Raw genomic sequence first — 27,896 nt, 5'->3', positions numbered from 1 at the left:
TCCCAATGCATGGTACTTATACACAGATCTCAGTTCAGATATGGGGCCTTTTTTTGGTTTTTAGTCTAACACTGAAGAGATGCAGGAAGGAAGAGCTGCACAGGCAGTGTTCAGAGCTCAAGCATAAAGGTGTAGAGATGAGATAGTGTGATGCTTGGGTTTTACACCTTTTCTGTTGATCAGGCTGCCTTACATCAAGCACTTCATTACGCGAAATAATATTTTGGTTTTCACCTTTAATATCCTCACCCAGTCACTGCACTGGAATGGATTTTGCTTGAGTGCTTGCCTTCACATTCGGCTTCCATAGTGCTAAGATTTCACTTGTGCTAAAATGTACCATGATCGGGAAAAGGGGAAATCTTTCAAAATAAATTGTTTCATGACTCTTCCAACTGCTGGGGACAAAGCTTCATGAGAATGTCTGTCTTCATATACTTTTAATAATACCAGAAGAGAAATCTGGTAAATGAACATATTGTGATTTTGCAACTGATTTATAATGAATGTATGGTCTTACACCCAGTGACACCATTTGTTAAAAAGTTACCCTTAATTTTATTTTGATGAAGGAATGAATTTAATCGCTCAGTAAGTTCTCATTCTTTTGTTATTGTCGTTTTTGATCTGAGTAGCTAGTTAGAACTTAGTCCTGAGAATGATCTATGTTAGAAGGGTACAAAAAAAGTAGTGAATTATGTGTTTTACACAACATTGTTTACAAACACTATAGAGAAGCTTTTATTCCAAGAACAAAGAGGAATCAAACAGTGGTTATTTTTATGCTTCTCCTGAAATATCCCCAAAAGTGTCTGAGTACTTCTTCACTGCCTTTATTTCCCATCTGTATATTTTCCTGAGTGTGAACAAGCGCTTATGTCTAAATAAGATTATTTCCTAAAATTCATTAAACAATTGGATGTGGTTATGCTGATCATTATATGATGCTTTGTTAGTGCAGTATTCAATTATGTATTGGTGTTTAGTAAAATGTCCCTAGAGCCAGTAAGCAAATCTTCAGGCTCAAAGTAAATCTGTAATTTCTGTAATATCTTTTTTTTTTTTTTTAAGTTGCATTTCCATTGATATATCCTCTTGCCTTGCCTGAGTCCCCTCTAATTGTCTGCCTCCACAGAGTGAAATTAAAAATAAATGAATTATTCAATGAAGGCACTTGTCTCTTGGTTCAAGCTTTCAAATGTCAAAGTAGAGAAGCTTTTTTTTCCTCTCTGAGGGATCTAATAGTCTGTGAGTAAGTTTTTGGTAATAGCTCTTTTTTGGTGCTTATCATATTCTCTGTAATTGAACCAGATGTTAAGTCTTCTCTGGAGGAGAAGAGTCTTCTCAGTTTATGTAATACTGTATCAGTCTTGCATCCCATAAGATTTGAGGTTAATGTGAAAATGAAATAGTAAGGCAGATGCTCTATGTAATGTTCCTGTAGGTGGGTAATCCCTTTTGGACTGAAACACTTAAAAATGTGTAACTCAGAGGCACATACTACATGTAACAAATGGTTGGATGATAAATTGTTGTAGGATTTTTTTTGACAGTCAGTCAAAATCCAACATTTTGTATGCAATGGAATATTTGCTATTGTAATAGTTCTGCAATGATGAAAATGGTTCATGAGGTCGAGGCTAAGGGCTGTAGGGGCAGACTGCACTATTTGTGGGTGATGTACAGAAATGTTTTGGAGGGGAAAACACTGAGTATATTTTAATTACTTAGCTGAGCTCGTTTCTCACCCATATGCATTGATATGTCAGTAAAGAATACATATAAGCTTTACTTTTGTGTTAGGTTAAGGTACTGGGGAGAAGCAGGTGCAGGTGTGCCTGAGTCTTCTCTTTTCTCCTATCTTGGTTTCCACCAGAAAGAAGCATTACTTTATGTGTTGGAAGGAATCATAATGTTCTGAAGTCAGGATTTCCATTTTAAAGCCCTTATGTGTACCAAAAGACTACTAGTGCTCTTACAGGCACACGTAGAACTAATACTTGACACGATCCGTGAAGTGTTGCTGCCATTTAAGGACATAAAAACCCAAGATGTGCAAATAGCAAATGTGTATTTCCAGAATACCATGTCTCCTATGATGTATGGTTCAGTAGTTTGCTTACACAAAGATAATAATCCTTGATCAATTTTTTCTCTTATGGGTTGGAACCCAACATAATTTGGTTATTTGTTTAAACACCTAGACGCATTTTTTTGCTGAATTTATTATGCATTTTATAGCATAAATTTAATAATTTTGATCTGTTTATACATTACCCCTAAAATGAAGAATTTCTTTTGTTGCCTTCTTTAGCATTTGTACCTATTTGTTGTGGTTAATTTTATTTTATTGAGTCCATCAGTTTACGGTTAAATATATGTTCAGCAAAATTCAGAATACAGATTTATTAGCACACTCCATCTTTTGATGTCATATTCACCTACTCAGAACTTGTCGTTCTGAGATGGGATGTAGAGTTGTATGGGCTTTCTTGTATTCATTTTTTCAAGTAGCAACACTTGGTGGTTGTTGTTATCTAGCCATTAAACCAGAGAGTTAGCTTATTGTATAACTAAACCAGAGCAGCTTCTAGTTTGATACAAAACAGTTTAATTTGTCAAGGTAGCAAAAAAGATGGAGAGCTCAGAAAGAAAAGTATGTAGGGAGAAGACAAATGCTAGAATAAGAATACTACATTATTTTTCTTTTTTTTTTCTTTTCCTTCTTCCACGGCTAGAAATGCTTTAGAAATGGGAGCTCTTCCAGTCATTATCATCTGGGTAAAAGAAGCATGTAAGCATACTTAGAGTTTTTACAATGGAGCATTTTAGCAGTTTTAAAAAATTCCAAAAACTGTATTTTAAGGTCTTTCAAAATGTGATTTGTTTACCCTTAGGTAGAAGTGAAATGGAGAAACCCATTTTCTCAAGTGCTTTTGTATCTTGTTAAACAATATAGTAAGTTGAAAAGAAAAAAAAAAAAAAACATCCTTCAGTTGCTGACAAGGGAGATATTTAGTTGAGGGACTGAAAGCAGTTCGGATTTCTTCAGAGCTGAAGAACTTGCAAAACTTGCTCTTCCCAGAGAGTTTGTCTGTGCAATTCGACATCCCTTTCTAAGCCCTGTTTCATGCTCACTGCGCAGGTGAAACTAGTGCGTACACAGAGTGAATTTCGTGAAGTCCAGTCCTTGTAGGGGTCACAATGTTCAGTCAGCATCGAGGTGGTGCTGTCTGAATACTGGTTTTACAAAGCGACACACGAGAGCATTCTGTTGAATTCCTCTTACAGTGAAAGCATGTTAGAGCTGAAAAATTGCCATGGTACAATGCCAGGGAGTTAAGGGATTTATTAAAAAGAAATCCCAGCAATCCAAGCAATACCCTCAGTAATGAAACAGGAACTTGTAATGGCACCAATACAGTGGTTTGTTTCCTGTTTCCTCTTAGGGCAATGTTACCATTCCAAAATATGAGCCACAGAGAGACTTCCATTAGTTTTTGTCTATCGTATGATATTTCGATTTATATTTATCCTTTTACTAGATTAATTTTAGTGGATATATTTATTTAACTGTATTATGCTTGCAAGAGTCTCCTGGTACATTAGACTTGTAAATGCCATCAGGTAAAGTAACTACATGTAATTAATATTTTTAGAGAGTAATGGCATCAAAATGCAAATAGATGATGGGAAACCAGCTGTAAACTCTACTACTCAGCTTTCTTTCAGTGTCCTGCAAACTTGCCATTTAAATAACTACTTTTAGGGAAAGAAGCTAGCACAGGAATAAAAGGTCACAAAAGTAAACTTTATCCTGCTTTTGATAGTTTAAATAGTCTTTCATTTTTGGACCAAGTGATTCACACCAGCGGTACCCACACTGAGAAGGGTACAAGTTTAATTGAAGTCAATCTGACTTTTAAAGAACCAGTTACTGCTTGAGAGTAGATTATTTTGGAAATTTGTGCTTAAGAATAATGATTAATGCTGTTGCAGCCTGTGTTCTACCTTATGCTTCTGACTTTAAAACCCAAGCAATTTAATATTACTATTAGAACATTAGCCTTGTTTGAACTCAAAAATTATTGTAATTAATGAGTTCATTTTAATGACAGGAAAGGTTAGATATTTTGATAAGCCGACATATTTTTATCAAGGTCTATTAAGTTCTTCAGTTCTTTTATGTGTGAACTTCTGACTTTTATCATATTAAAATATGACAGCAGTATTTTCTTGGAATATGTCTGCAGAAGTGGTAATAGAAGAATAAAAAAACTAGATTGCAGTTTGGCATTATGTAACATAAGTTACCTCTAATACTAAAACTTAGAAATGTGGGCCATAGTAGCAGAGTGTGATGGATTTTCGTCAGTATTTCAGGGATTTGTTGGAGAGCACTGAGCTCATGACACTTTGCCCTGAATAGCCAGCATTCTCAGCTGACCCACAGCAGGTATTTTCAGCTTAAATCTTTGTCAGCCAGGATTTCTGGCATCCTTTGCTTGAAGGTAACCAGCCATGCCTGGCATGCATAACTTCTTGATTACAAATCCAAAAGCCTTTGAAACCTAGTTTAAGGATGGCTTAGCAACCAGATCTACATCATGTAGCTTGGCAAATATTTGTCTATCCTAGAAAAAAGAAACCCTAACTGAGCATGCTGGGACAATTTCACTTGGAGTCAGGGAGTGTCATCCAGATCTGTGCAGCCAGTGGTGTAAGATCAGCAAGAGAATATGGGTGAGTCCAGTGTTCATTGAGTTTACAAACTTCAAACATGAAGGGCAAAGCTTCACTGTTACACAGCCATGAGATTTTTGTAGGGCTTTCAGTGTTTCCTAGTAGAAGGCTGATCAGATGTTGTGTCCCTGGAACCTGCTGTTTGAATGTGTTTTCTCATAACTTTGAGAACATTTCTAGCATGCATTTCATACATGCCTTTTGTTCTGGACAACTTATTGATTTAAACCTGCAACTAGCAGAGCTAGAGTTTTCATGTTATTCTTATTAGCAATGAATCTATGTTTCATGTACTTCTAATTGTACTTTTTGATTCTTAATTTTCATAGAAATACTAGCTTTTGGCAAAAAGAATCAAGGGGGAAAAAAATAAAGAGCTCTAGGAAGATAATCTTGCTTAGAAGCAAAAAGCAGTTTTTATCTTTACCCAGGAATTTGGAATTTGGAAAGGGGAAGTCAGCTTACCAACTACACGTTGTATGGGGGTTTCTTTTCTGGGTATTCTGTAGGGGTGGGGTGGTGTGTTTTGGGGTATTTTTCTTCTTATCACTTATTGTGAAGATCTACAGGAGTTGAAAGTGCTTTGAGAATTTCTTTACTCTGGGCCTTTGCAGTTCTTTGACTTTGTGTGAATAACAATAACTTAGTAGCAGCTATTAAAAAAAAAAAAAAAAACTTAGCAAAAAAATGAAAGGGGAACATTGTAAAGTGCAGAGTAACTACAACTCAAATTTTGCACACCTGATACTTTAAAGAAAAAAAACCAAGTCCTTCGTGTGTTGAAGGATAAGGCATTTTTGAAACCTGTTTAGTCTAAGTGGTCTGTTTAGTCTCCGTGAGCTTCTTGCCAAGCAGTCATATTGTAACTCTGCTGAAAAGGGAAATGTTAAGCTCCATTGATATACTTCAAATAATTGTTTGTCAAGAGCTAAATTCACTGTTTTCTCACAGTATTTGTAAAAATAACTTCATTTATCACAGTAAAGTTTCAATATTTGTATTGAATAAACTGAGTAAGGCTACTGCTGTATTATGAAGGTTCCTCTGTAATAACATGAACCACTTATATATGTATATTATATATATGTGTATATATATAATATACGTATATAATATGTATTATATATATATTATTTATATATATTTATTTGTTTGTTTATTTACTTTTTTTACAGACACTTCCTTTGGGGCTGGGAGATGGACAGCTCTTTACCTGGACTGATGGCCTGAAAAGGAAGGACTGGCATGATTATGAAAGCATTCAAAAAGATGCTATGCGTTCAGGTATACATGAGTTCAGAACAAATTGAAGTGGTTTGTTTACTATTCTTTCTCTCTATTACTGTCTGTTCTTTTGAGTTCTGTAGGAGGCATTCCTAACAACGTTTTTTTTGATTGTAGCAATGTCACAAGGTCATCATGTTCTGAATTGAGAGGTCAGACCAAGAACAAATAGCTTATCTCTGAAAGTAGCCAAGTGACAACATTTTCCCTGCTAATAACTATATAATGATTGTACAATCATCAAAAATGTTATCAACAAATTATTTTCCCTGTTGAAGTCAGTTGTCAGACTGTGACCAAATAGAGTGTTAGTTTGCAAAGACATATGTTACAAATAAAGCCAAATTATCCTTAAATCAATGAACAAAACCAGAGTTCAATACCTACAGCTGCCAAGAACCTTTGACACTTCTACCATCTGATCCTTTAGTCTTGCTAAAGCAACTTCATCTCATTCTGACAGTCTATAATTATTTGAAAATGGGAGAAAATTGTGTTTGCAAATAGACTGAAGGACACTTTGTTACAGTGAGTAATGTAATTTTAAAGTACCTTCATGTGCTGCATCCCATACGTGCAGAGAGTATGGTTGTGTTCTTCTTTCTGTCATCAGAGCATGTTCAGATTTGAATTCTTCTTTTACAACATAATGTACAACTATTCAATATAAGATGATTTAAATTAGAAGGAAGGAAGAGAAATAGCAGCTGAATTACACCTTAATCAGTGTTTGAAAGTCATTTTTTTTACAAAGGCCGATCTACTATTGTAAAACAAATTATGCTGTCTTCATCCCACTGCCTTGAGACAGCCAAAACCTCCCCCAAAATATCTCAATAACTGAATCTCGTTGACAGATTCATAACACTTAGCAAGTACTTAATTTTGGAGGAACCTGAGCTAGTAAAATATTCCAAGTGTATGTTAATATTTTAAGCTATTTTTCCCTTTCTCTTTTGAATCTTGATCATTAACTAAAGAAATTATCCTTTCCTCCCACATGTGATAACGAGGTAAAAAAGGTAGGGAGGGGAAGGAAATTATTCTTGGCAATTTGGTACTTGTCAGATCAATACTTGCTGTGTTCCAAACTAGTAAATGTAAAATGACAATTATGTAAGAGAGAATGTACAAAGTAAAAGCAGCATGCATGTGGAAACTTGCATATATGTGAGGAATATCATTGCTGGTTGGAATGGACGTGTGTGGATGCTTTGGCAATGTACTTTTAATTTCTAAATATGTAATGTGGACCCCATATGTTTTGGACAATAACAGTAATACTTATGATTGTCTGATGGCTAGCTTAAAGCATTGTCAATGTAATGCAAGCCATTGCATGGAGTTGACTGAGAAACTGAAAAAAATGTTATATAGCTTTGTAATTCCTAGTCCTAAACCTAATGTAACTGTAGTAGCATGTGAATATTAAGATATTCTGACTTATTTACATTTTTTTTTATTTTACCATTTTCTGAGTTTGACATTTTAGAGATATCATTTAAATAATTTATATTTGTCATCATTATTCAATAGATTAAAATACCTTTTAGTGCTCTTTTCTTTGAAAATCACAATCTGGTAATAAAAATGCAAAGCTAGAGCATCTCAATGCACTCTTTTGGGACACACTATATATATTTTTACTTCCTAATAACATTAGCTGAAATACACTATTAGTAAAAAATCTATCTGAAAGCATGATGTGGAAGGGCTTCTCAAGACATTTCAGGAAAGGCAGTCAATGCTTGTACAGAAAACAAGAAAAGAGTGAAGTATTTTTTAAATTCAGTCTGGCTGTTTATCTGTGAAGCTTATGATTTCCTAAGCACTGAGAATGTGGATTTCATAATTTCTAATTATGGAGAGGTACTAGTTTCTTAATGACTACTACTGTTTCATAGACAAATATTCTGAGCCCTTCTCATTCCACCAATTAAAACCTATGTTTCTGAATTTGAATGGTCTTCCCTCTTGAAATCGAGTAAAGCCTTTTGCAAGACATGCAGAAGAAAAAGGTATTATTTCTATTTATTTTAAGTGTTTGTTACTTCACATTTTGTTAGCATGGTGATGCTACTTGAGAAGGTACTTGAAGGGAAGGATGGAGAGGCAAGGCTTTACACGTAGCCAGAACTTAATTTGAAAGCAATTTTGGAAGTTTTTGTAAAGACTTCCAAACCAGTTCTAACAATACTGGTAAATCTTGATAGAAAAAGTCAAGAAGACAAGGAAATGCTGTTAGGTTGCAGAAGGACTAATTGTTATACTGTTGGTGGGACAGGGAAGTTACCTATTTAGTTGTCAGTTATCCAAGCCCTGATTTACGCAATGTCAGAAAGGAATATGTAATGACTTAAAAATACTTTTTATCATCTTATCAGTACAGAATAGATGTAGTGAAATTAAAATTAAGTTATTCAGTCAACGCAATCACTTCCATTCTTCTCTGAATATTACTCTGTCATTAGCTCAAAACCAGTGACTGAAATATAGCAAAAGGAAAGCAAAAGTTAACCTTAAAAAAAAAGTCATTCTTAACAAAACAGTTCTGATAGATACTTTGGAAGGAAGGGAAAAAAAAAAAGTTTAATTGCTTCCATTTTCTAAAGTGAGCCATTAAGTCAATCAGATATTACAATGGAGTGGGAGGGCACAGAATAAGCTAATCAGAGAAACTGACTTTATTGGAGTTTATAAGTCATGCCAGCTTTTTGACAATAAATCAGAATTTAAAATAAGACTTGTTTCTATTAATTTCTTTTCCTTTGGGAATATAACTGATGATATGCCCTGATGAATAATATGCTTAATTTGCATTAATAATATGAGAACTGTAAACAAATGCAAATCCTACATCTGTCAGTTTTTGTTTTGGTAAATAATAAACAATAATAAACAAGAGTGCTCTTGCAGTGGATTTCAGAGTGGTGGGCGCACCCTACATGAACACAGCCTGCATAGCAATGACCCAGCTGGCTCCTGGTGTGTGTATTAGCCCAGCTACAGCAATGCCTGCTGTGTCAGAGCACTGTAAATCTACCTGTATCTATACAGACGTTAGAGATCCTGGATGCTGAGGCTCCTGGCTTTGCCAACTACTGTAGTTGCCATTTCTTTGTTTTATCAGAAACTTCCCTACTTCAGTTGTATAGGGAGGACTCTGAGGACATTTCTACCAAGACGTTCATTTCAGGGGCATGGCAGCTTCTGTGGCTCTGATAGCACTGGTTTTCTGTGGTTTCTGTGCAGAACTAGGAGTCTGAGGTCCCTCAATGCTCTCATGGGGGATGAGATTCACAGAAGAGAGCCATGAAAGCCTAAGGTTGTAATTCAGAAGCATCCATGAAAAGACATCATGTTGGTTTCACCTCTATCTTTATGTCCTGGGTAGTGAGACTGAAAGTCCTCAAGAATCAGTCAATGTTATTGTTCCTTCATTTCTGAAATTTATTTCATCTATTTCACTCAAGAAATTCTCAGCTTTATCATCAATTACGAGTAGTAGCGGTAATGATGAATTGCAGCTCTTCTCAGGAAAGAGGCAGGATTCATATATGATTCCTGGGCTTTTAAAGAAGTGCAGATTGAATGTTTATATTCAAATCTGGTGATGTTTCTGATAATGACAACCTATTTTTAACTACAAGTGATAACTTTTCCAATGTACAAAAGGGTAAAAAAGTACTACAAAAGGGTAACAGATTGAGTAGAAAAAGGGAAAAAATAAGGTTTTATTTCTGAAAGCATGTAATCTATTCTATCAGTGATATTAATAGCCAATAAGATACACATAGACTATATACTGCAAGTGGTTTTTGTTTACAATTTTTATTCTTTAAATACAGTCTGATGTTTTCCTTTATAATGCTTTGGAGTTATTTTTGTCTGATTGCATGTGTATGCTGAAATGATTACATTCTATGAGGTGGATTGAAAATTTAGTGTAATAAACTAATTTCTGAAAGAATGGCAAAACATAAGAAGCTGTGTTAATGTAAATTTATAAAAACCTTTGTCTTCAAAAGAAATCAGCTAAGGAATAAAATAAGTGGCTGTCAATATTTTTATGTTTGACTGTTGAGCCATTTTGGTCTTGTCTGCTAATAAGATCTCAAAGGAAAAATCTTTCAGAAAGTACTGTAACACCTAGTGTCTATTCCAGCAGTTACTGAGCAATTTGCTGTCTTTGTTCCTCCTATTTGTACATTTAAATATCATGTGGATGCTTCATAGGGAGGGAAGGCTTGAAGGTTGTAATCCTTTCCTGTATTCAGTATTGCCTTTACCTTTCTGCTTCTTCAAAATGCTACCTTGTCTGGAAGAAGGGGATTTTAAAGATCTTGACTTTTACATGCCTCAGTGCAGGCCTTTCATAGAGATTAGCTCTATAAACAAACAGACAGTATATTTTATAGTTCTACAAGCATTCATACAGATTAGTTTTATAAACAAACTAAGCAGAGATATTGAAAAATAAGTGACCTGTACATGTTTATGATGACAGTGGAAATAGACTGGAGCTCTGTATTCTTGGGGTAAAATGTCAAAAGAAGGTAAAAGACATGAGCACTTTTGTACAGCAGTAACAGGTAGCGAACAGCTGAAATATTACTTCAGTGTTACTTAAAGAAATTGTGCACTGGTGATCCTTTTCCATTACTTCTGCTCAAATATTTGGTTAATCCTTATAATAATTTTGAATTGTGAATTTGAAATTCTTAAATTCAGAGGAACATGTCAAGCCTAGTTCCAGAGGGTTTCTAGAAGATATGAGGCAGCCTGATACAGAAAGCAACATTAATTGTAATTCCCTATTTTCTATGAAAAAAATTAACTCTGTTATTCTTATATAGATAAATGTAATAAAATTTGTGCAGGAAAAGAAGTGTATGCTAAAACACTGATTTACTTATGCCATATTTCATATGGAATTATGCACTGGGAATTTTGTCAGCATTATATATTAAACAAGTTTACTAAATTTAATTTAGGTCTTTGAACTTGCAATTCCTTTGGAAAGAATTTGAGAATTTGCAGTATAATTGGAGCTGTAGTGGTAGCCAAGGTCTCAATAAACAATCATAACTTAATTGTTCGTAGCATTAATTATGAATATGCTTCATGCAGTTTACAATGTATTGTTTGTAAAAGAGAAAAATGTTTGTCAGTTTATCTTAATGCAAGTCTAACATGATTAAAAAATTTTGAACAGTAATGTTAATCATGGCTTGTCAAGGAGTCAGCACATAAAAGGATGTATAGTATGAAAGATGGATACAATTTTCTGCAGTTACATAAAGTGTTTCACATATTAAAATGCATTTGCTCAATAAATAAAGTGCTGCAGACTGTGATCTGATTCTACCACTCTTAATGGTCTGGATGTCCTATTGAGTGAGATCAGCCTGGAGCTGGGTGCCAAGCATGATAAAACTATTATACTCTAAAATACTGATTTGGAAAGAGAAATTTTTTTTTAGTAGTGCCTTCTTTAAAAGTTTAAACCCTGAAAATAGAGTTTGGTGTTTTGGTTTTTTGTCACAAGGCTTTAAGGTTTTCTGTGGGTAACTACAGAATGGCTTCCTCAGATTGTGAAAAGGCATATCACAGTATTATTTAAGCAGTAGCTTGGGTACACATTTTCACTGGATCTCAAGTTACAGCTTACAACAGTTACACTGCAGAAGAAGCTAGAAAGTACAAGGCTGCAGTTGTATAGAATTTGCCTCTGTCAGAAAACTGAGTACATGATAGAACTAACTCTTGCCACTTAAATCTACGCATAAAAACAGTTTATAGGTGGCTGTAAGTCAGAGCCAGGTTTCTATTTTAAAGCACAAAGCCTCTGTTGCCTTGGCCAGATATAAGGCCCTTTTTGTGGTTGAAGTAAATGTGATTCTTTCCCTGTTCTTCCCTGTCCCCTCCCCCTGCCACACACATTTTAGAAGCTCATCAGTTAAACCATTTAAATGTAATTGGAAAGCTAATTTTCAAGACCTACCAGAGTGACCAAGGAGGGGGAAGCAGAGTTGATAATATAACTCCTGTTATTTAGAACACAGAAAATTATCTTCTGCATGCTTTTCTGTGCTGGGACTTGGCATGTTGATTTTTACCTTGATAGGCAGGAAGAAAATTGTATTTCCAGAAACTTGGCAAGAACTATCTATTGACTCTCACTGTATCAGTGATATATATTCTCAAATGAAACTACTACCCAGAATTCAAGTGCCCTCCTAGAAAAAATATTAAAGTTGCTAGGTTTTCATCTTTCGCTATACTTTTATCTGTGTGGGGATATGTGGTTCCAAATCCTTAACAAACCAAAATTTACTCTCTAGTACCTTCTCCCATTGTATTTGAATGTTGATCTGAGTGCTCACACAATTTTAAAAAGAAAGAAATAAACAAGCCAAAGCAAAAAAAAAAAAAAAAAAAAAAAAAGCAGATGCCATTTGCTTGTGATAGTCCCAAGTATAGTATTTCCTGTTCTGTATAGCAGTGAAGACCTGTCTTCAGGGACTTACATCAGTAATAGTGATCAAGAGCTGATATTGGTGAATGTATTTAACAGGTAATACTTGGGGATTTAATAGAGCTGCTGCCTTAAAAAAGAGGAAACTTGACTTCAGAAATTTTTTGTTTGGGGTTGTTTTGGGAGGGAGGGTATGAGAAGACCTCTCAGCTAAAATGGATCTTTTAATTTGGCATTTGCACTCTGGAATGATGGTTCGGTTTTTGGCTCTGTTAGGCACCTTCCTCTTTGTGCTTAAACATTTTCAGGGCAATTATTGTTTGACTCAGTGGAACAAAGAAGCATTGCTTAGTTTGCTGTGAAAACTCAAATACAGAGAAGCAGGGGACATGGTTACCTTCACGAAAACATTTTTGGAGTCTTGTTTTTAGCTTTTTGGTCTTCAAGAAGCCAACAAGATGCTTGGGATTCCTGAAAAAAAAACCAAAACAAACCAACCCAATAAATAGCGCCTGCTTTTCTGTCATAGCTTCTTTCTTTTGAGAATATGAATTAAGTTTGCAAGTACAGAAGTCTAGTATAGTTATCTCAATGCAGTTTATGACTGAAATATGTGTAAGGTGACTTTCTTTTCCTTCCTGTTTTCATTAAATAAGCTGACAGAGGAAAATTATTGGACTGGTGAAACCATTTGTCTGACATCCAGTGAATATATGTGAAAAGGCAGAGATGTATGATTGTTTTGCTACCATTTGCTTTATAGACACTAGCTCATCAAATTATGCCCTGTAATCACTGCTTCTGAAACAGAGCTACCTTTTGGATGGGATTGTGTAACAACACAAAGTTTTATGCCCTATATGCTTGCAGTGAAGTGTTGTCATGGGGAATCTATCCTCCTCCTAATACAAAGAAAGTAGAAAAAGAAACCACATTTCTAGGAGTGACATTTTGTTCTTCAAACCTGTGTGACAGTTCTGCTGGCTACAAGGTAGAAATAGACTTTTTTACTTTTTTTTAGGCAATCTTGTTAAAAAGTTCTGCAGGTGATGTTGAAATGTAAATAGTAAAACTTGCCAGATGTTTCAGTGGAAAAATGCTCAGATTAAAAAAAAAAATCAAAATGCATATTTAAGTTTCGTTATAGGTATTCTTAAAACATGGAAACAGTCTCATGAAATTTCTCATGAAATGGTGATAATGATCATGTTTTCATATTTTTTTCTTCTTTTTTGGACACTTCTGAAGTCAGACATAGAAGTTTTGAGACCCTGAGCATTTTTTGGCCATGAGATAATTTTTCCCCAATTTGAGTCTGTTTTACCCCAGCAGTTAGTGATTGATCTCTCCCGGCCCTTATCTCAACCCACAAGGCTTTTATTATATTTTGTCTCCACTGTCCAGCTGAGGAGGGGAGTGATGGAGTGGCCTTGGTGAGCACCTGGCATCCAGCCAGGGTCAAACCACCACAACAGAACATCAATTCTTAATCCAGTTAAGGTCCTTTGTCGTAATTTTATCTCACTATTGTAAGGATGTTGGTTTACTATTTAAGCAAGTACAGGAAAAAAATAAATATATGCAGAAATAGTTTCTCTAAGGTAAATCATATGACATGCAGAGATGAATTAATAGCAAGGAAATAGACAAACTAAGTGGGGTTTTTTTCCTCTCCGGAAAATATAAGGTGTGGTGACTTTTTTCTTATGCTTTTCTAGTTTTAAATATACCCGAAAAATGTAATGGTGGAGTTTCTGCTAATACATCTGAAACAAAACCTACAATTAAAATAAGTCTCTGATTTACATCCTATTTCTCTGTTACCTGTGGTTATGGAGGGCTGTATATGCTTGCTCTCTTAACATGGTTGCTAAAGATATTTCTCCTCAAAAAATGAATTTATTGAGTGGCTCTTGATACTACAGCCATAAGTAGAATTCAGAATTACTGTGTGCTGCATAAATACATCAGAAATCTGCAAAATGGAATTTAACATTTCTTTTAATTTTCTCAGTGAAAAAGAAATTTTTAGGGACTTTCTTTATATACACCTGAAATTTTGAGCTGTGTCCATGTGAGACTTTGGGCTGGTATTTTACACTTTTTTCTGTCTGTGATAAAATTAAAAAGTATTGTTTTGGTTCTAAACCAAAGTTTTTAACTTGAATGTCTATCCTTTATTAATATTAGTTAATTTCTGTCATTTATATAAGATTTTGGAAAAAAAACAAAAAAGACTGCAATTTTAAAATTTTTGCTTTCAAAATATTTTTATTTGCTTCTCTTAACCCAGATATCAACAATTAAAAAAAAAAATCAGAAAATACTTTTAGCTGAATCCAGACATCAGTTTTCAATAAGCTAACTTTTTCAGAAAAGTTCCCAATGAACATATTGGGTTCCAACTGAATTATGCATAAATGTGGCCTTGGGATAAATGTTTAGTTGTGTTCTGTAAGTGATGAGTTGTCCTTTTGAATAGAAAATATTTTAAACTAATTAGTTGAAAATCTGTTCAGATCCTTGACGCTGTTGAGCAGGACGGGAACAGAGAACTCCAGATTAGAAGGCAAAGAAAATGATTTATTTCAAATGCACTGCTCTATATATAGAGAACATCGTGAAGACTAATTTCATTGGTCTTGGAGTAAAAACATGTCACACCATTGGTGTGCAGTGAATGACACACAGTGGTAGAACATATCTATAAACAATGTGAACAACAAGATTTATTATAGAATTATTTACATTCTTTCCCAACTGTTTCCCAGGCTCTCGCCTGGTTAAAAAAACCTTTCTCTTTCTCTCTGACTGAACTGAGAATACCCACAGATCCTGGCTGAAGGTGGTTCCTGAAGTCTCCACTTCTGCCTCTGCAAGATTTGAAAGCATATATTGACTGGAAATTTCAGTTGACTTTAGTACAGGAAATTTGCTCAAATTTGTGTCAGGAATTTGAAAAATAGTTGGCATTAATTAGACTTGTATTATTCAGAAAGATGTGAATCAATGGCAAGGGATGAAAAGGGCTATGGGGAGCTGTGCTGTGCTCAGAGCAGGTCAAGCATTAACTTTAGCTCTCCTTACCACAGGAATGTCAGTCATTTGTAAGGCTCTTTAAAATAAAGAATGCATTTTCAACCATTTTAAAAACCATGCATTTAAAAATGAGTGATAAAAGGCAATACTAACGATTGCAGCATTAGAATCTTTTATAAGAACAAGGAAAGGCAGTGGCTGGGAAGTGCAGTGATAGTGAATATATGGAGCAGTATATGTAGTATTGAAAACTTTTCACAAGAGTAATGTGTCTTATTTGCCGAAAGAAAACATGAAAAAAAGAAGAGCATTGGGATTCAGAGTGCCACTTTGGGTGTGATAGAACAAAATGCATTTTGCTCTAAGTAAAGCAGAAGGACATAGGCAGGCCAGTCCCAGGAACATGGCATTGCTTGTGTCAGTTGTTCATATGGCTTTATATTGCCTGCCTTGATGATAATTCTTATATCTCTGAATTTGTAGGAGTACCTATATTTTATATTATCCCTGTTAATTAGTTGCATACTCAGCTTATAATGTATAAGTCTAAACACTCCTGAGAAAGCAATACACCATTTCTGTACTAACTGAGAAACTTGCCCTGAGTGAGCAAATGCTGCTTCCTCATTGGCATTCTTCTCAGATTTACAGAAGGAATGAGTTTGTCCTTGTCACTGAGTCACCATGTGGGGAATCAGATGGCTTAGTTCTGCTTCTTGGGTCTGCCTCAAACTTTAACTGTGAATATTTACTATCCCCATATGTAAGAATGGTTATTATATATATGTATATATATTTATATATTTGTTGTTGCTGGTTTTTTTGCGGGTGTTTGTGGTTTGTTTTGTTTCAGAACTTTTTGTAGGAGTCCTACCGGTTAAATCCAAATTTACTGGGAGTTGTGACAGATAGACAGCACGGAATAATGCTTCACATACAAGAGTGACTATGTTGTTTTGCACTGTTGACTCACACTCATTTTTTACAGGTTATTCCATCTTCTTCAGGTGGCAGCCATAAAGCCAGTTTCTGGAGCTAGTTTAGGTTGAATTCATGAAAAAAAAATAAAGAAAAAAAAGATTCCATATTAAGAAATTTGTTCCATGGAACATCCTATTTTTTTTTTTTCCTGTGATAGTATATGGTAAACAGCACATGGTTATAATATGTCTTATAATGAAGAAAAATAGAGGAGCAAGGATAACTCTTATGTTAATTACAGCTGTTACGACCCTATCATTTTGTATTTTGGGGTTTTCTGAAACACTACCTGTGTAACTGTAGTTTTACATTTTGTGGATCTGTTTGGTTCCTGTATCTAACCCTGTTATGGACACTTTGGTTTGAGCTTTATCAAGATATCAGCTTGACCATACACATTAATTAGATAAGACTTTATGGTATTAGAGACTATTAGAATGCCATTCTTGAGGCATTTTGTATGAATTAATTCATTTAAGTACAGAAACAAACACCTTACCATTATTAGTAGATTTTTTTCCAGGTCATGTTGCATAGTAGATACTTTTTATCCTAGCAGGTCCTTCAGTTACTAACTGAAACTGTGAAGCCTTTTTTATGGTTGAATTCTCTTTTCTCACATGCTTGCTCATTCAGTGTTTGGCTCTGATTAATGGTCTACAGCCAGTCTAATGTTAAATGAAAAAAAAAAACATTCTAGTGGCTGTGGCATTTGGTGATAAGTAGTTAGACTAAATAGAAGATGTACTGTGCATCCCTTGGCTACAGAGTTATGATTAGATTCAGCTCAGCCTGCAGAATACTACTGAGGATATTGCTTCTCTGCTGCAGTGATAGAGCAGCCCATATCAAAACAGCATGTGTTGCTGCTTATCTTGCATTGTACACTGCAGCATTCTAAACACACTGGACAAACCAAATAGTATGATCTGGATTTTTCTTTTATTTTTGCTAGCTTTATTAAAGTGGAAATGAGGGGTTTGAATGAGTCTTTCCACCCAGCAAGCTATGGTAGTACTTGCAGCAAGTTTTAAAAGCCGTATCTTTTAAGAAAAATTATATTGCATATTTTTGTGAAATATTTATTCCAGCCTTTGGACAGTTGGCTTTTCAGGGTTCATATGCTGTCATTCTTCTGCTAAAACAAAACAATCCCGCTGGTTTACCTCATGATATATTTTAAAGCAGTCATTTCCCTCATACACATGCACACTGTATTTTTACTCTGCAATGTCCATGTTGGAAATTAGAGGCTGCATTTTTAATGTTTCAAATGAATGAAAAAGGGGAGGGGTAATTTACTCTAATACACCATAAAGCACAGGCTGTAAGATTTAGAAAATAATTATTGATTAATTAATTGAAAATTACTAATTGAAAAAAATGCACATATTTAAGATAAACCGCAGTTTCTTGTTTCTGTATCAATCATTTCATATTGGTTATTTGAAAGGTACAGAGTTGGATTTTTCTAATTATTACCTGTATAATGCCCTTTTCCTGCTGGGGAACTCTGGGAACCACTGCCAACAGTAAAGGCCAGGTTGCATTTTAAAGTGATATCTAGTAAATGCCTAAATACCTGCAAGAATTAATCTCAAGAGCACTGAGCTAATTTTTTCTTCTTGCAAATTAATTAACTCTGCAAACAATATTTTATTACAGATAAACAGGTAACATAAAAGAGCTAATTCCCAAAGTTATGACAATAATAATTTTTCAATCTACTTTGTCAAGGCAACAGCTAGGCCATCTGATTTTTCTCCATTCCTGAGCCAAAGCCTGCCTTACTCTTGGGAGCTGTGAAGTCCTGTGAGGCAACAAGCCCCAGCTGAAGTTTCCAGAACTGTGTGCTGTGACCTGGGGCTTTTGACACTCTGCCAGATGTTGCTGTTGCTTGCTCCACTTGGTACACTCGTTCAATCTTCTGTTCACTGCCACTACTGCTCCTCATTTTTGTGCTGCTCAGCCTGACCCACTGTCATTTTGTATCATTTTCTCTTGTTTCCACTTCAAACAAGTGCACATGAAATGCTAGCATGTCCTTGAAGTATACAGAATATTGGTAATCAGCTTCTCCTACTTCATGAAGTCTTAAAAAAAATATTGTCCCATTTTTCCCTTGAAGTCTGACACAGAAGTTATGATCTTAAATTAACGTGAAGAGTTGGCCTAGACCTGTTAAGTCTCTGGAAATCTGGAAATTATATTTAATATAGATACAAAGCTGTAATTTACTCTTTTTTTTTCCACTTGGATGTTCATTTTAAAAAAATGCTTTTCAAACATCTGTAAAATTAAGTGCATTTGAGAGGTTCCTATTTATGCCTCTCATTTCCTCTCCTGAAAATGCTCTTCCTTTACCTACTTCCTACCCACTATAGGTTGAGGAATGGCTACTATAAGTAGGGATTTCATTTTTTGTTTGTAACAGGTTCCTTTAATTTTTATCTCATGTGAATGATAAGCAAACAATACTCCAAAGATCCAACTACAGTACAATTTGAATGTACTCTTCTAAATTTTTTTAAGGAGCATGTTCTTCTCTGTTGGTTTTTTGTTTGGTTGGTTGAAGGTTTTTTTTGATTTTTGTTCTTGTGGTTTGATTGTTCAGTGTTTATTTCTGGATGTGAGCAGGCAGTCAAATGACAAAATTTAAAGCTATATGGTTTTTCTCCCTTTTTCTGCCCTTTTTATGCTATTTGTATAAAGCTACTCCTGAAGAGAGAAACAATTTAGTTCATATTTCTCCTGCCAACATCATATTACTGTAGCAGCAATCCAGAGAGGCCAAAGCCTCATACTTGCTCCTGATAACATCTCTATACCACTTACCAAGGGCAACATGATCCTTGGAAAAGAAAACCTGTATGTACTACTGTCATCTGAACATAGATAAAATAGTAGGGACTTAAATGCTTTCTAACAGAAAACTGAGTGGATTTTTGATTATTTTCTCTAATAGTTTGATATTTAAACTGTAATAAATTAATTCTATTATATATTTATAAAGAAATAATTTATTCTTGCTTGAAAATTTGTTGCTCAGGATTACCTTGACAAGGTTTTTGCATAAGTGAGATTTGATTACTTCTGTAATGCTAAGAAAAAGCCTTTTATATTGCCTCAGACCTTGACAGATTTATGTAATAAATAATTAGAAGTGTTGTAAATCTTACTGTAGTGCCTTTTTAAGCTGCTACAAGGTAGTGATAAAATATTTTTTAAAGGATACTTTTGATCCTATTTCCATTGATGTAAAATCCATTAAATTCCTTTCCCTATAATATAAATTAGGGTAATGAAATTGTACAACTGAGTGAAATACTTTGAGAAGTTTAGGAAAAGTAGAATAAACTTGAGATAAATATACTCCAATTTCTGATGCGAGTTTTATGGACTCCCAGGGAACCTATACTCACTTCTCCTCCTATTTCTCATAGCATTCATAGAAATTTACGGTTGGAATCCACCTTAATAGATGACCAGAGTTGTATCAATCATCTTTCTGAGGCATGTTATAATTTCTTGCGTGCCTATACATGTTCCCTGGATTGCCTATTCCATTGTTTTACTACTCATACAGTTAGAGAAAATTTTCCTTACTTTCGGTCTGAAAAGCTATTTTATATAATGTAAATATACACCTACACATTTTTTGCAAGCTGGGTAGTTCCATTTGATATGAAGGGAATTATTTTAATATGAGAAATGCAGTTTTAATTTTCTGTCTCCGTAACAAATTGTCAAAGATCATTCATGCATTTATTAAATTAAAATTTTCATCCATTTTATTGGAAATTAACATAAATGTGCAAAACCACAAAAGGCATTTGCTCAAAACAAGCAATTCCTTTTCTAATATGAAAGGAGAAGGACATTTCTGCACCCTACCCTCCTGTCTGTGAGGAAAAGGGAAAATAAGGAATACAATTATTTTGTTAGCACTCAAGTGGAAATTCACTTCCAAAAAAGCAGAATGTGCTGGCAGTCTGAGTTGCTAATCTGTTTTACTTACCTAAATAATATGAAGTTGATCTCTGCAGTGAAAGATGGGAGACTTGTATACAACTGTGCACTAGGAAAATTTCAGAAATTATGTAAAAGATACCACAGATTGCTTTAAACAGGGTTTTTGCCCTCTGACTTGGCCAGTTGCCATAGCAGGGGTCAAAAAGTTTTTTTTAATGAAAATTTATGTGTCAAAATGTTGTACAGTCTCTGACTCAAATATTTTTATTCTGTTGCTGATCTTTATTTCCCATTTTACTTCTCAGACTCTTTCTTTGAGACTGATGTGTGACTGCATTCATTTGGAATTCATGTTTCCCTGTCTACCTTTGCTAAGAAATACAGTCATTCTCTCCTCATGGGACTTCAGTTCTGTATTGAAAGATTGCTCTAGGACAAGATTAAACATCTGTTCCCACTGTGAAAACTTCCATGAGAGAGGATGAGCTTGGAGTTTATGAGTGATGAGCACAGCTGAACAGTGGTAGATTCTCAGTGGAATATTTAGAGATAATTCCTAATCTATATTAGAAAGAATGGCAGAATTAACTTATCCAAAATACTAAAATGCACTACAAGTAAGAAGACTAAATTATTTAGTAGGTTTGCGTATTAAAATAAAATCCTTGTATGTACTAAAGCATTTAGCACATGGAGAATTTGTATTTCCTACTACTGATTTAGGGTTAAAGGATGCTTGAATGCTTGAATTAAAGGCTGTGCTTAAATAGTTATGTGAATTATAGTCTTGACTTGGTATGGCTGTGTAGTCATGCCTGAGTAAATTAATAGCAGTGAGTATAAACAGTAAATAATTCAGATTTCTACACAGCTCTTCCCCACAGACACTGAATGGCTTATGTTCTTTATCCACTTGGCTTCCTGTGTTAAGATGTCAAGCAGTTGCTTAACTTCTTAAACTTATATGGCAAAGCCAATCTTTTTTACCATGCCTGCTGAATTATAAATAGTGTTCATCTGAATTATAAAAACAAAACCCCAAAAGAAACCCCAAAAGACCCTGAAATGAGAACCTGTTGTGGCTTGATTTGTTGTTTATAGTTTTAAGCAAGGCCCCCTATCTATTGCATATGGAAGTAGTGCAGCACTCCTGTTGCATTTTCAAACTGATTTACAGTTGATCTATTTTGCCAAAAATATTCCTGTTCTCTTTATAATTATAGTACCTGGCAACTATACCAATGTGGCTGATCCAGAGCCATTATTCTGCAATTAGATTTTTGTACTGAGTATACAGAATGCTTTTTTATTTTCTTGTTTCACCTTCGTCATCTTCCCTTTGAACCATCTGTTGAACAAGAGGGCTTATTCTCCTCCTGCTGTATCTGCATTATATATAAGCAGAAGATGCCTGAGGTGTCCTTGAATTATCAGTTATCACAAGTTGTCAAGCATAGAACTGAAAATTTTTAGGGCTAGGTATACAGTGTATGGTTTCCTAGGAGACTGTAATATCCCTGAGTAGGGCTAAAATGCCTTATAGAGTATCTAATAGTTGGCCAAGCCAGTACTTTATCTTGATGCCTTCAATATCTTACTTTATCTGGGTTTTTTTTATGTGAATACCTATGGAGAAGGATTTTAAGAACTCTGTCTGTATTAGAACTCTAAAAATAGCACAGTACTAAGCAACGTAGAGATGTTGACTCCAAAACTGTCATAGTGCCTTAAGAGGAAAACCTAGCATATTTTCATGCTTCCTTACGTTGATTACTGAGTTAAAAATCAGACTATTAATTCTGTAATCACAAAGGTAAGACGGCACTGTATGAATTAAACATTGCTGTGAGGCTTTCCATGCAGTGGAGCGTTTTGATGGGATTTTTGGGCCCAGGTTGAATCTGTGTGTCATTCTTGTGCTATTGGGTTTCTCCCTTCCTTGACAAATCAAAATACTGAACTAAAACTTCTGATTGTCCTTAGTTTATGAGGTTATTTTTACTTTGCAATTGTAAACCAGCCTCAGAGACTTAGTATCAAGTCTTAGTGCTGGGTTGGTTTTATCCATCACATTTGGATGAGACCCCTTTTAGATGTAAAGAGGCAAGAAAATTCACCATTGGGTTTTTTACTCCCAGTTCCTACAGTACTTTATAGCCTTGTTGCACTTTCTGTATTGCTGTTTTGCCTTCAGGCAGAAGAGACGATATAAGAGGGTTTATTTGTCTATCAGTATATTTAAAGTAGTCTTCTGTAGCCAGTAATTATACTTTAAATTATACTTAATCAGGGTCCTTTTCACGAGAATTTTACTCTTCTTGAATTGTGAAATTTCCCCTTTTTATCCTGGCGTATAGGTTCACCTCCAAACCACTGTGCGATAATAGCAATTAGTGTCAGACATCTAGGAAGGTGCATCAGTGACAGGAGAGTTTTCTGTGTTTATGATATTTTTGTAATGCTGAGAAGGCTCATACATGGCACTTTTCTCTGCAAAGAGAATCCTTCAAGCCTAATGATTGCCCAAAAGTTGTACGGAATTTTTTTTAATGCTTCTCTTCTGAGCTCTCTTATTTCTCTCCTTCCAAGGTTATTCATAAGGAATGGTCTCTTTTTACGAAAGCTCTTTTAGAGAAATTAGCAAATTGCTTCCAGCTGGATCTGATAGATGGCTCCTCTGGCTAATGATCCCTAGTTAATCAGGAAGAGCTGCAGGGTGAGAGAGCAAGCAAACAAAAAGCTGGGAGAAATAGTCATGATGTTCAATAAGCCTCTGTTTATGCTATATATGAGTATTTTAATAAAGTGTTAGGAAAGAGTCATGCTTCACACCTTCTAGTGCACCTCATGGCTGCGCTCTACTGCATAAGTGCAAAAGCAATTTGGGTAAATACTAACACACCATGACAGGGGAGGTGTTCTGCCCATTCCTGAGCTGCTCTAGATAACAACCATGACATCTATACTTTTGGCTTATACACAGTGATATTGCTTCTTATTGATGGGGAAAAATGGAAAACTGTTTTAAAAATGCTTGTCTTTAATTTCACTGGCAAGGGACATTGTGAAGAAAACTCTTAGGATAAATATTCATCTCCTGAAGAGCCAAATGGACTCATTTAAGAAAAGCAAAGCAAGAATCCACCTCTCTTCATACAGGGTAAATTGCTGGAATATACAGGAAATTTTATGGTTAAAAAAAATATTTGCAATAGTATGTTTTAATCATATAGGTAATTTATTCCAGAATGTTCACAATATTAGTAACTACCTGGATAAAGCTCTTAATAATAGCCAGTTAAAATATTTACTTCTGGTCTATGTAAAATATATGCTGAAAGAGAGGGGCTAAAATTTCTGTCTTAGGTTGAATGACATGAGCTTAATGTTACTTTATTATCAATCACATTTGATACAATTGTACCATTGAATTTGGAGTAGTACTTTGACTTATTAGCTGCTTTTTTTATAATCATAGTTCCTCCCCATTATTAGTATGAAATCATAAATATTCACATAGAAGCTCAGTCTCAGATTTTGTATTATGTTAGTGTGTTGCATGCATTTGGGGATAAAATACACAAAATACATGTTAGTAATGAAATAGCATAAACAGAAAGGGTTTCATGATAGGAATTAATTTTCCCCCCCTTGTAAGTGACATTGTTTTAATTAAGAATTTTAATGAAATTGTAAATATATGCAAAAATTTTGGAATAAAAAAAATTAAAATTTTAGCTGAAATAAGTCTAAAATTGAGTCACTACAGCACCTTTAATTGCATAGTCTGTGTTTTTAATGTCTTGTGCAGTGCAAGAGGGAACCAACAGAGCCTTATGGGCTTTAGGAATACCACTGGATGTTTCTCTCAGCTTCTGGTTGCTTTCTTCTTTATCCACTCCTGTAACTGCTCCTGATTAACTGAGGATCACATGCCCTTGATCACTTACTGAATCCAGCTGATTAATTTCCTTGTAAGAGCCCAGGTAAAAGGAGGTATTTTCTTAAGAGGGTTTCTGGTGGTAGAAGGACAGAGAGGTTATAATCTGATCAATGAGATGTAAGACAAAGAATATGTTCTTGAGAACCTGCGTAGGCTTGAAGTGTTTTAAAACTCTGAAGAGTACATCCTCTTCAAGAATGGGAAGAATAAAAGTAGCTGAGAAGAATTGAAGGCTTTTATTTTCTGATTTTCTTTGAAGTGCTTTTATTTGTTTTCTGCTCTCTTATGGGAAAAGGTAGAGGTATAGTTGCCTGAGGTAGGTACTAAGCAAGCCAAGTGACTGATGATGAGAACTAACTTGGGAATAAAAAGCTGGAATAAAAAGTCTGTGCTTTATTAGGGAACAAGCAGATAATTTCTTTGGGGAAGCACAAAGTGACCAGTTTCTGAAACCAACTCCATGGTGCTGTGGCATTAGAAACTGAGTACATCTGTCTTGTCCCTAGGAGTGAAGGGTGTTCAAGGAGCCTAGAGCAAAACATCTGATTTCCTCATTGTTCCTTCTGGAAGGAGGAACCCCAAACTTCAATGCCGAAACTGCATTCTGAAAACATGAGTGGGTGTTAGGGGTGCTGTAATGTAAAGTAACTCAGTAAAGTAACCAGGTTCCTTGTAGTGACTGAAAGGCATATTGATGGAACTGATCCATTTGTTCATAATTTTGCTATGGAAAAGAAAGGTCTTAGCTTCATTTACAACTGAAATTTTTCTATATAGAATGGCTTTTACCTGATTGTGTGTCACACCAATTAGATGAATTGGGTGACTTCAGAGGGGCTTTTGCATCTTGTTACTTGTACATACTTTCTGGTTTTGTATTGAAAATAATGGAACTATTGCTAATGACATTAGCAATATTATTATATATTATATAATATTATATAATAATATATAATAATATTATCATATAATATATAATATATATTAATATACTATATCATTATATAATATAGTATAGGTATAAATATTATATATTCGATAATATTATGTAATAATATCTATATTATTATATATTTTACATATATTATATAATAATAATATAATAAAAGATTTCTTTGAGTGTTCCAGACACAGTGTACCAAGTGAAGTTCAGTGTAACTTCTTTTTGTCTTTGTAGTACGTTTTTTGCTGTCAGTTTGAGGTGAATAATTGTTTTGTTCTGTTATAGGGAAAGGTGAACATGGGAAACCGTACCCTCTTACAGAGGAAGACCATGATGATTCTGCTTATAGGGAAAATGGCTTCAACATATTTGTTAGCAACAACATAGCACTGGAACGGTCCCTGCCAGACATCCGACATCCTAAGTATGTAAACTGTTTCCTGGACTATTTAATTTTAAGATTTAATCTTTGTATATCTCTAGATAAGTTGTTTCCCAGGAAGGTAAAACATAAACAGTCAACAAAAAGCCATCCTTTCATTTTATAGGAAGTGGAAAATTTACCACTGTTGTTAAATTATTTGCTCTGTCTTTTAAAGTGACTTCTCAACTGATTAAGAATATAAAAGGCCTCTTTTCATTACAGAATGATTTTTATTAAATTTTTTGTATAGTGAATTGGGCTAAAAAGCATTCACATAGCTTCTCCTGTTCTGTAATTTGGTTAACAGCTGCAGATCTTTAGGCTGGGGAGTGGAGTGACAACTCGTGTATAGTTTTTGGCTGTGATTACAGAGTGTTTCTTCTGTTTTGTTACATAAAAAGTTAATGCAATAGCTGCCGAGTGCTGATATGTCAGCTGATTTATGTTGTGTAGAATTGTGTAAAAACAGAATATGCACAATGAACAGGCAGAATTTGGGGACACTGGATGATGGTATTGTTCCCTATAGCATTAATATTAACACAGAGAAATGGGATGAAGGTTATTCTGGAAAATAACCAGAACCACTGAGCTAAGAATCGTCATACAGCAAACCTAACTTGCTTTTCATGTTTAATTTTTGGCTTCTTTATACAAAGAGTAAGACTTCCTATCTGTGACAGGAAAAGGGGCACTATTGCCATTGTAGGCTCCAGGCTCTTGTCCTCTAGAGTCATTCTGGATCTGAGCTCTGAAAAGGGAGTGGATTTGATTTGTGTCCTTAGCTAGTATTTTCCCGCTCTTTTAATTGGATGTTATGCACCCATTGTATGGGGGAAAGGTGAGACAAAACTAATTGTCTCCATGACTATGTTTGTATTTTCCTGCAGATACAATTCTCTCCATTATACAAAGATTCATGTTAAGATATCATCCCACTTCTTAACTTATTTTGATATGAAAAGTTGTCAGAGAACAGAGCTGAACTTCAGAGCTTGACAGAAGTACAGGGAGAAGAGAAACGTCATGGCAACTAACACATTTTTATGTCAAATGTGCAACTGTCTTTTTCACAGAACTAATAGTATATGAATATTTGCATAGTAAGAGTTTAAAAAAAGAAATCCACAGCAGGTGAATGAACCTTTTTTTAGAAATGTTTCTAATTTAATTTTAATTGTTAACTGCCTAATTTAATTGTTGCATTGTTTTGAGAAAAAAAACCTGTTTCTGTCTTAATTTGTAAACAGTATATTAGGATTGTTTGCATAGGATTAAGTAAAAAGAAATATTTTTTTTAACAAGCTGTATGTTTTATATACATTCTTTGCTTTCTGCTTTGACAAATTAGCTGAAATTATATAATGAGTACTTCCAAGAACTTTGAGTTCAGATGTACAGCTTTGAAGCTGTGGTAGATTACATTGCTGTTATAATAAATGTGTTCATCAAGCAACCTCCTCTGTTAGTAAGACTGCAGAGGATAATGACTAGACACAAAAGGAAGCTGTCAGATTTGTCATCCCTTTGTGCTTTTGGAAATTGGTCTTCTGGCAACTTCTTTCTCACCTGCTGCTGTCCTCACAGTCCCTGACATCTCCATGCACGTCCCCAGAAGCGATGTGTTGTCAGAAGTGGCGTATTAGGAACAAGTCAGTGCCACACCAGACTTTCTCTGCCGTCTTTTCCCCAACACAGATATTTTTCTGACTTGCACCTAAGCATCTCATTTGGGAAGCTTGTATCCTTAGTTGCCTGCATTGTTTCCATGTTCCAATTCAACCAGGTTCCTGTGGCATTCAGTGAAATCTCCTATGGTGGTTGTTTTAGTAGCGTCCTGAATGAACTGACTTGAGTCATAGCCTTCTAACCTTCCTTATGTTAAACACACATAATACAAGTAGCCCATTAGTTAATTGACTCTATCTCTTACCATCTAAAGATAAAGAGAAAAAATGTTCTTGTGCTATAATTGCCTGCTAAGTAGTGTCAATTAAGGTGACAAAGCTGGGCTCAGTACTTCTGGTGGCTATACCTTGAAGCAAGTGTATTTTTTGAACTTCCAAGAGACACAGGAGTCTGACAATAC

At 34.9% G+C, this 27,896-nt stretch overlaps 1 protein-coding gene across 1 annotated transcript in view; it reads left to right on the top strand.

Moving 5' to 3' along the window:
* GALNTL6 (polypeptide N-acetylgalactosaminyltransferase like 6) overlaps positions 1–27,896 on the top strand; it is a 433,114-nt gene that overhangs the window by 155,472 nt on the left and 249,746 nt on the right. Inside the window, exons 2-3 of the mRNA XM_053941431.1 lie at positions 5,919–6,027; positions 25,669–25,807. Coding sequence (XP_053797406.1) covers positions 5,919–6,027; positions 25,669–25,807 — 248 coding nt within the window. The remainder of the gene's footprint in view (positions 1–5,918; positions 6,028–25,668; positions 25,808–27,896) is intronic.

This window comes from Vidua chalybeata, chromosome 4, assembly GCF_026979565.1.
Source record: "Vidua chalybeata isolate OUT-0048 chromosome 4, bVidCha1 merged haplotype, whole genome shotgun sequence".
Taxonomy (NCBI): Eukaryota; Metazoa; Chordata; class Aves; order Passeriformes; family Viduidae; genus Vidua; species Vidua chalybeata.
The sequence above is the reverse complement of the archived record's forward strand: the minus strand, read 5'-3'. Positions and strand labels throughout refer to the sequence as shown.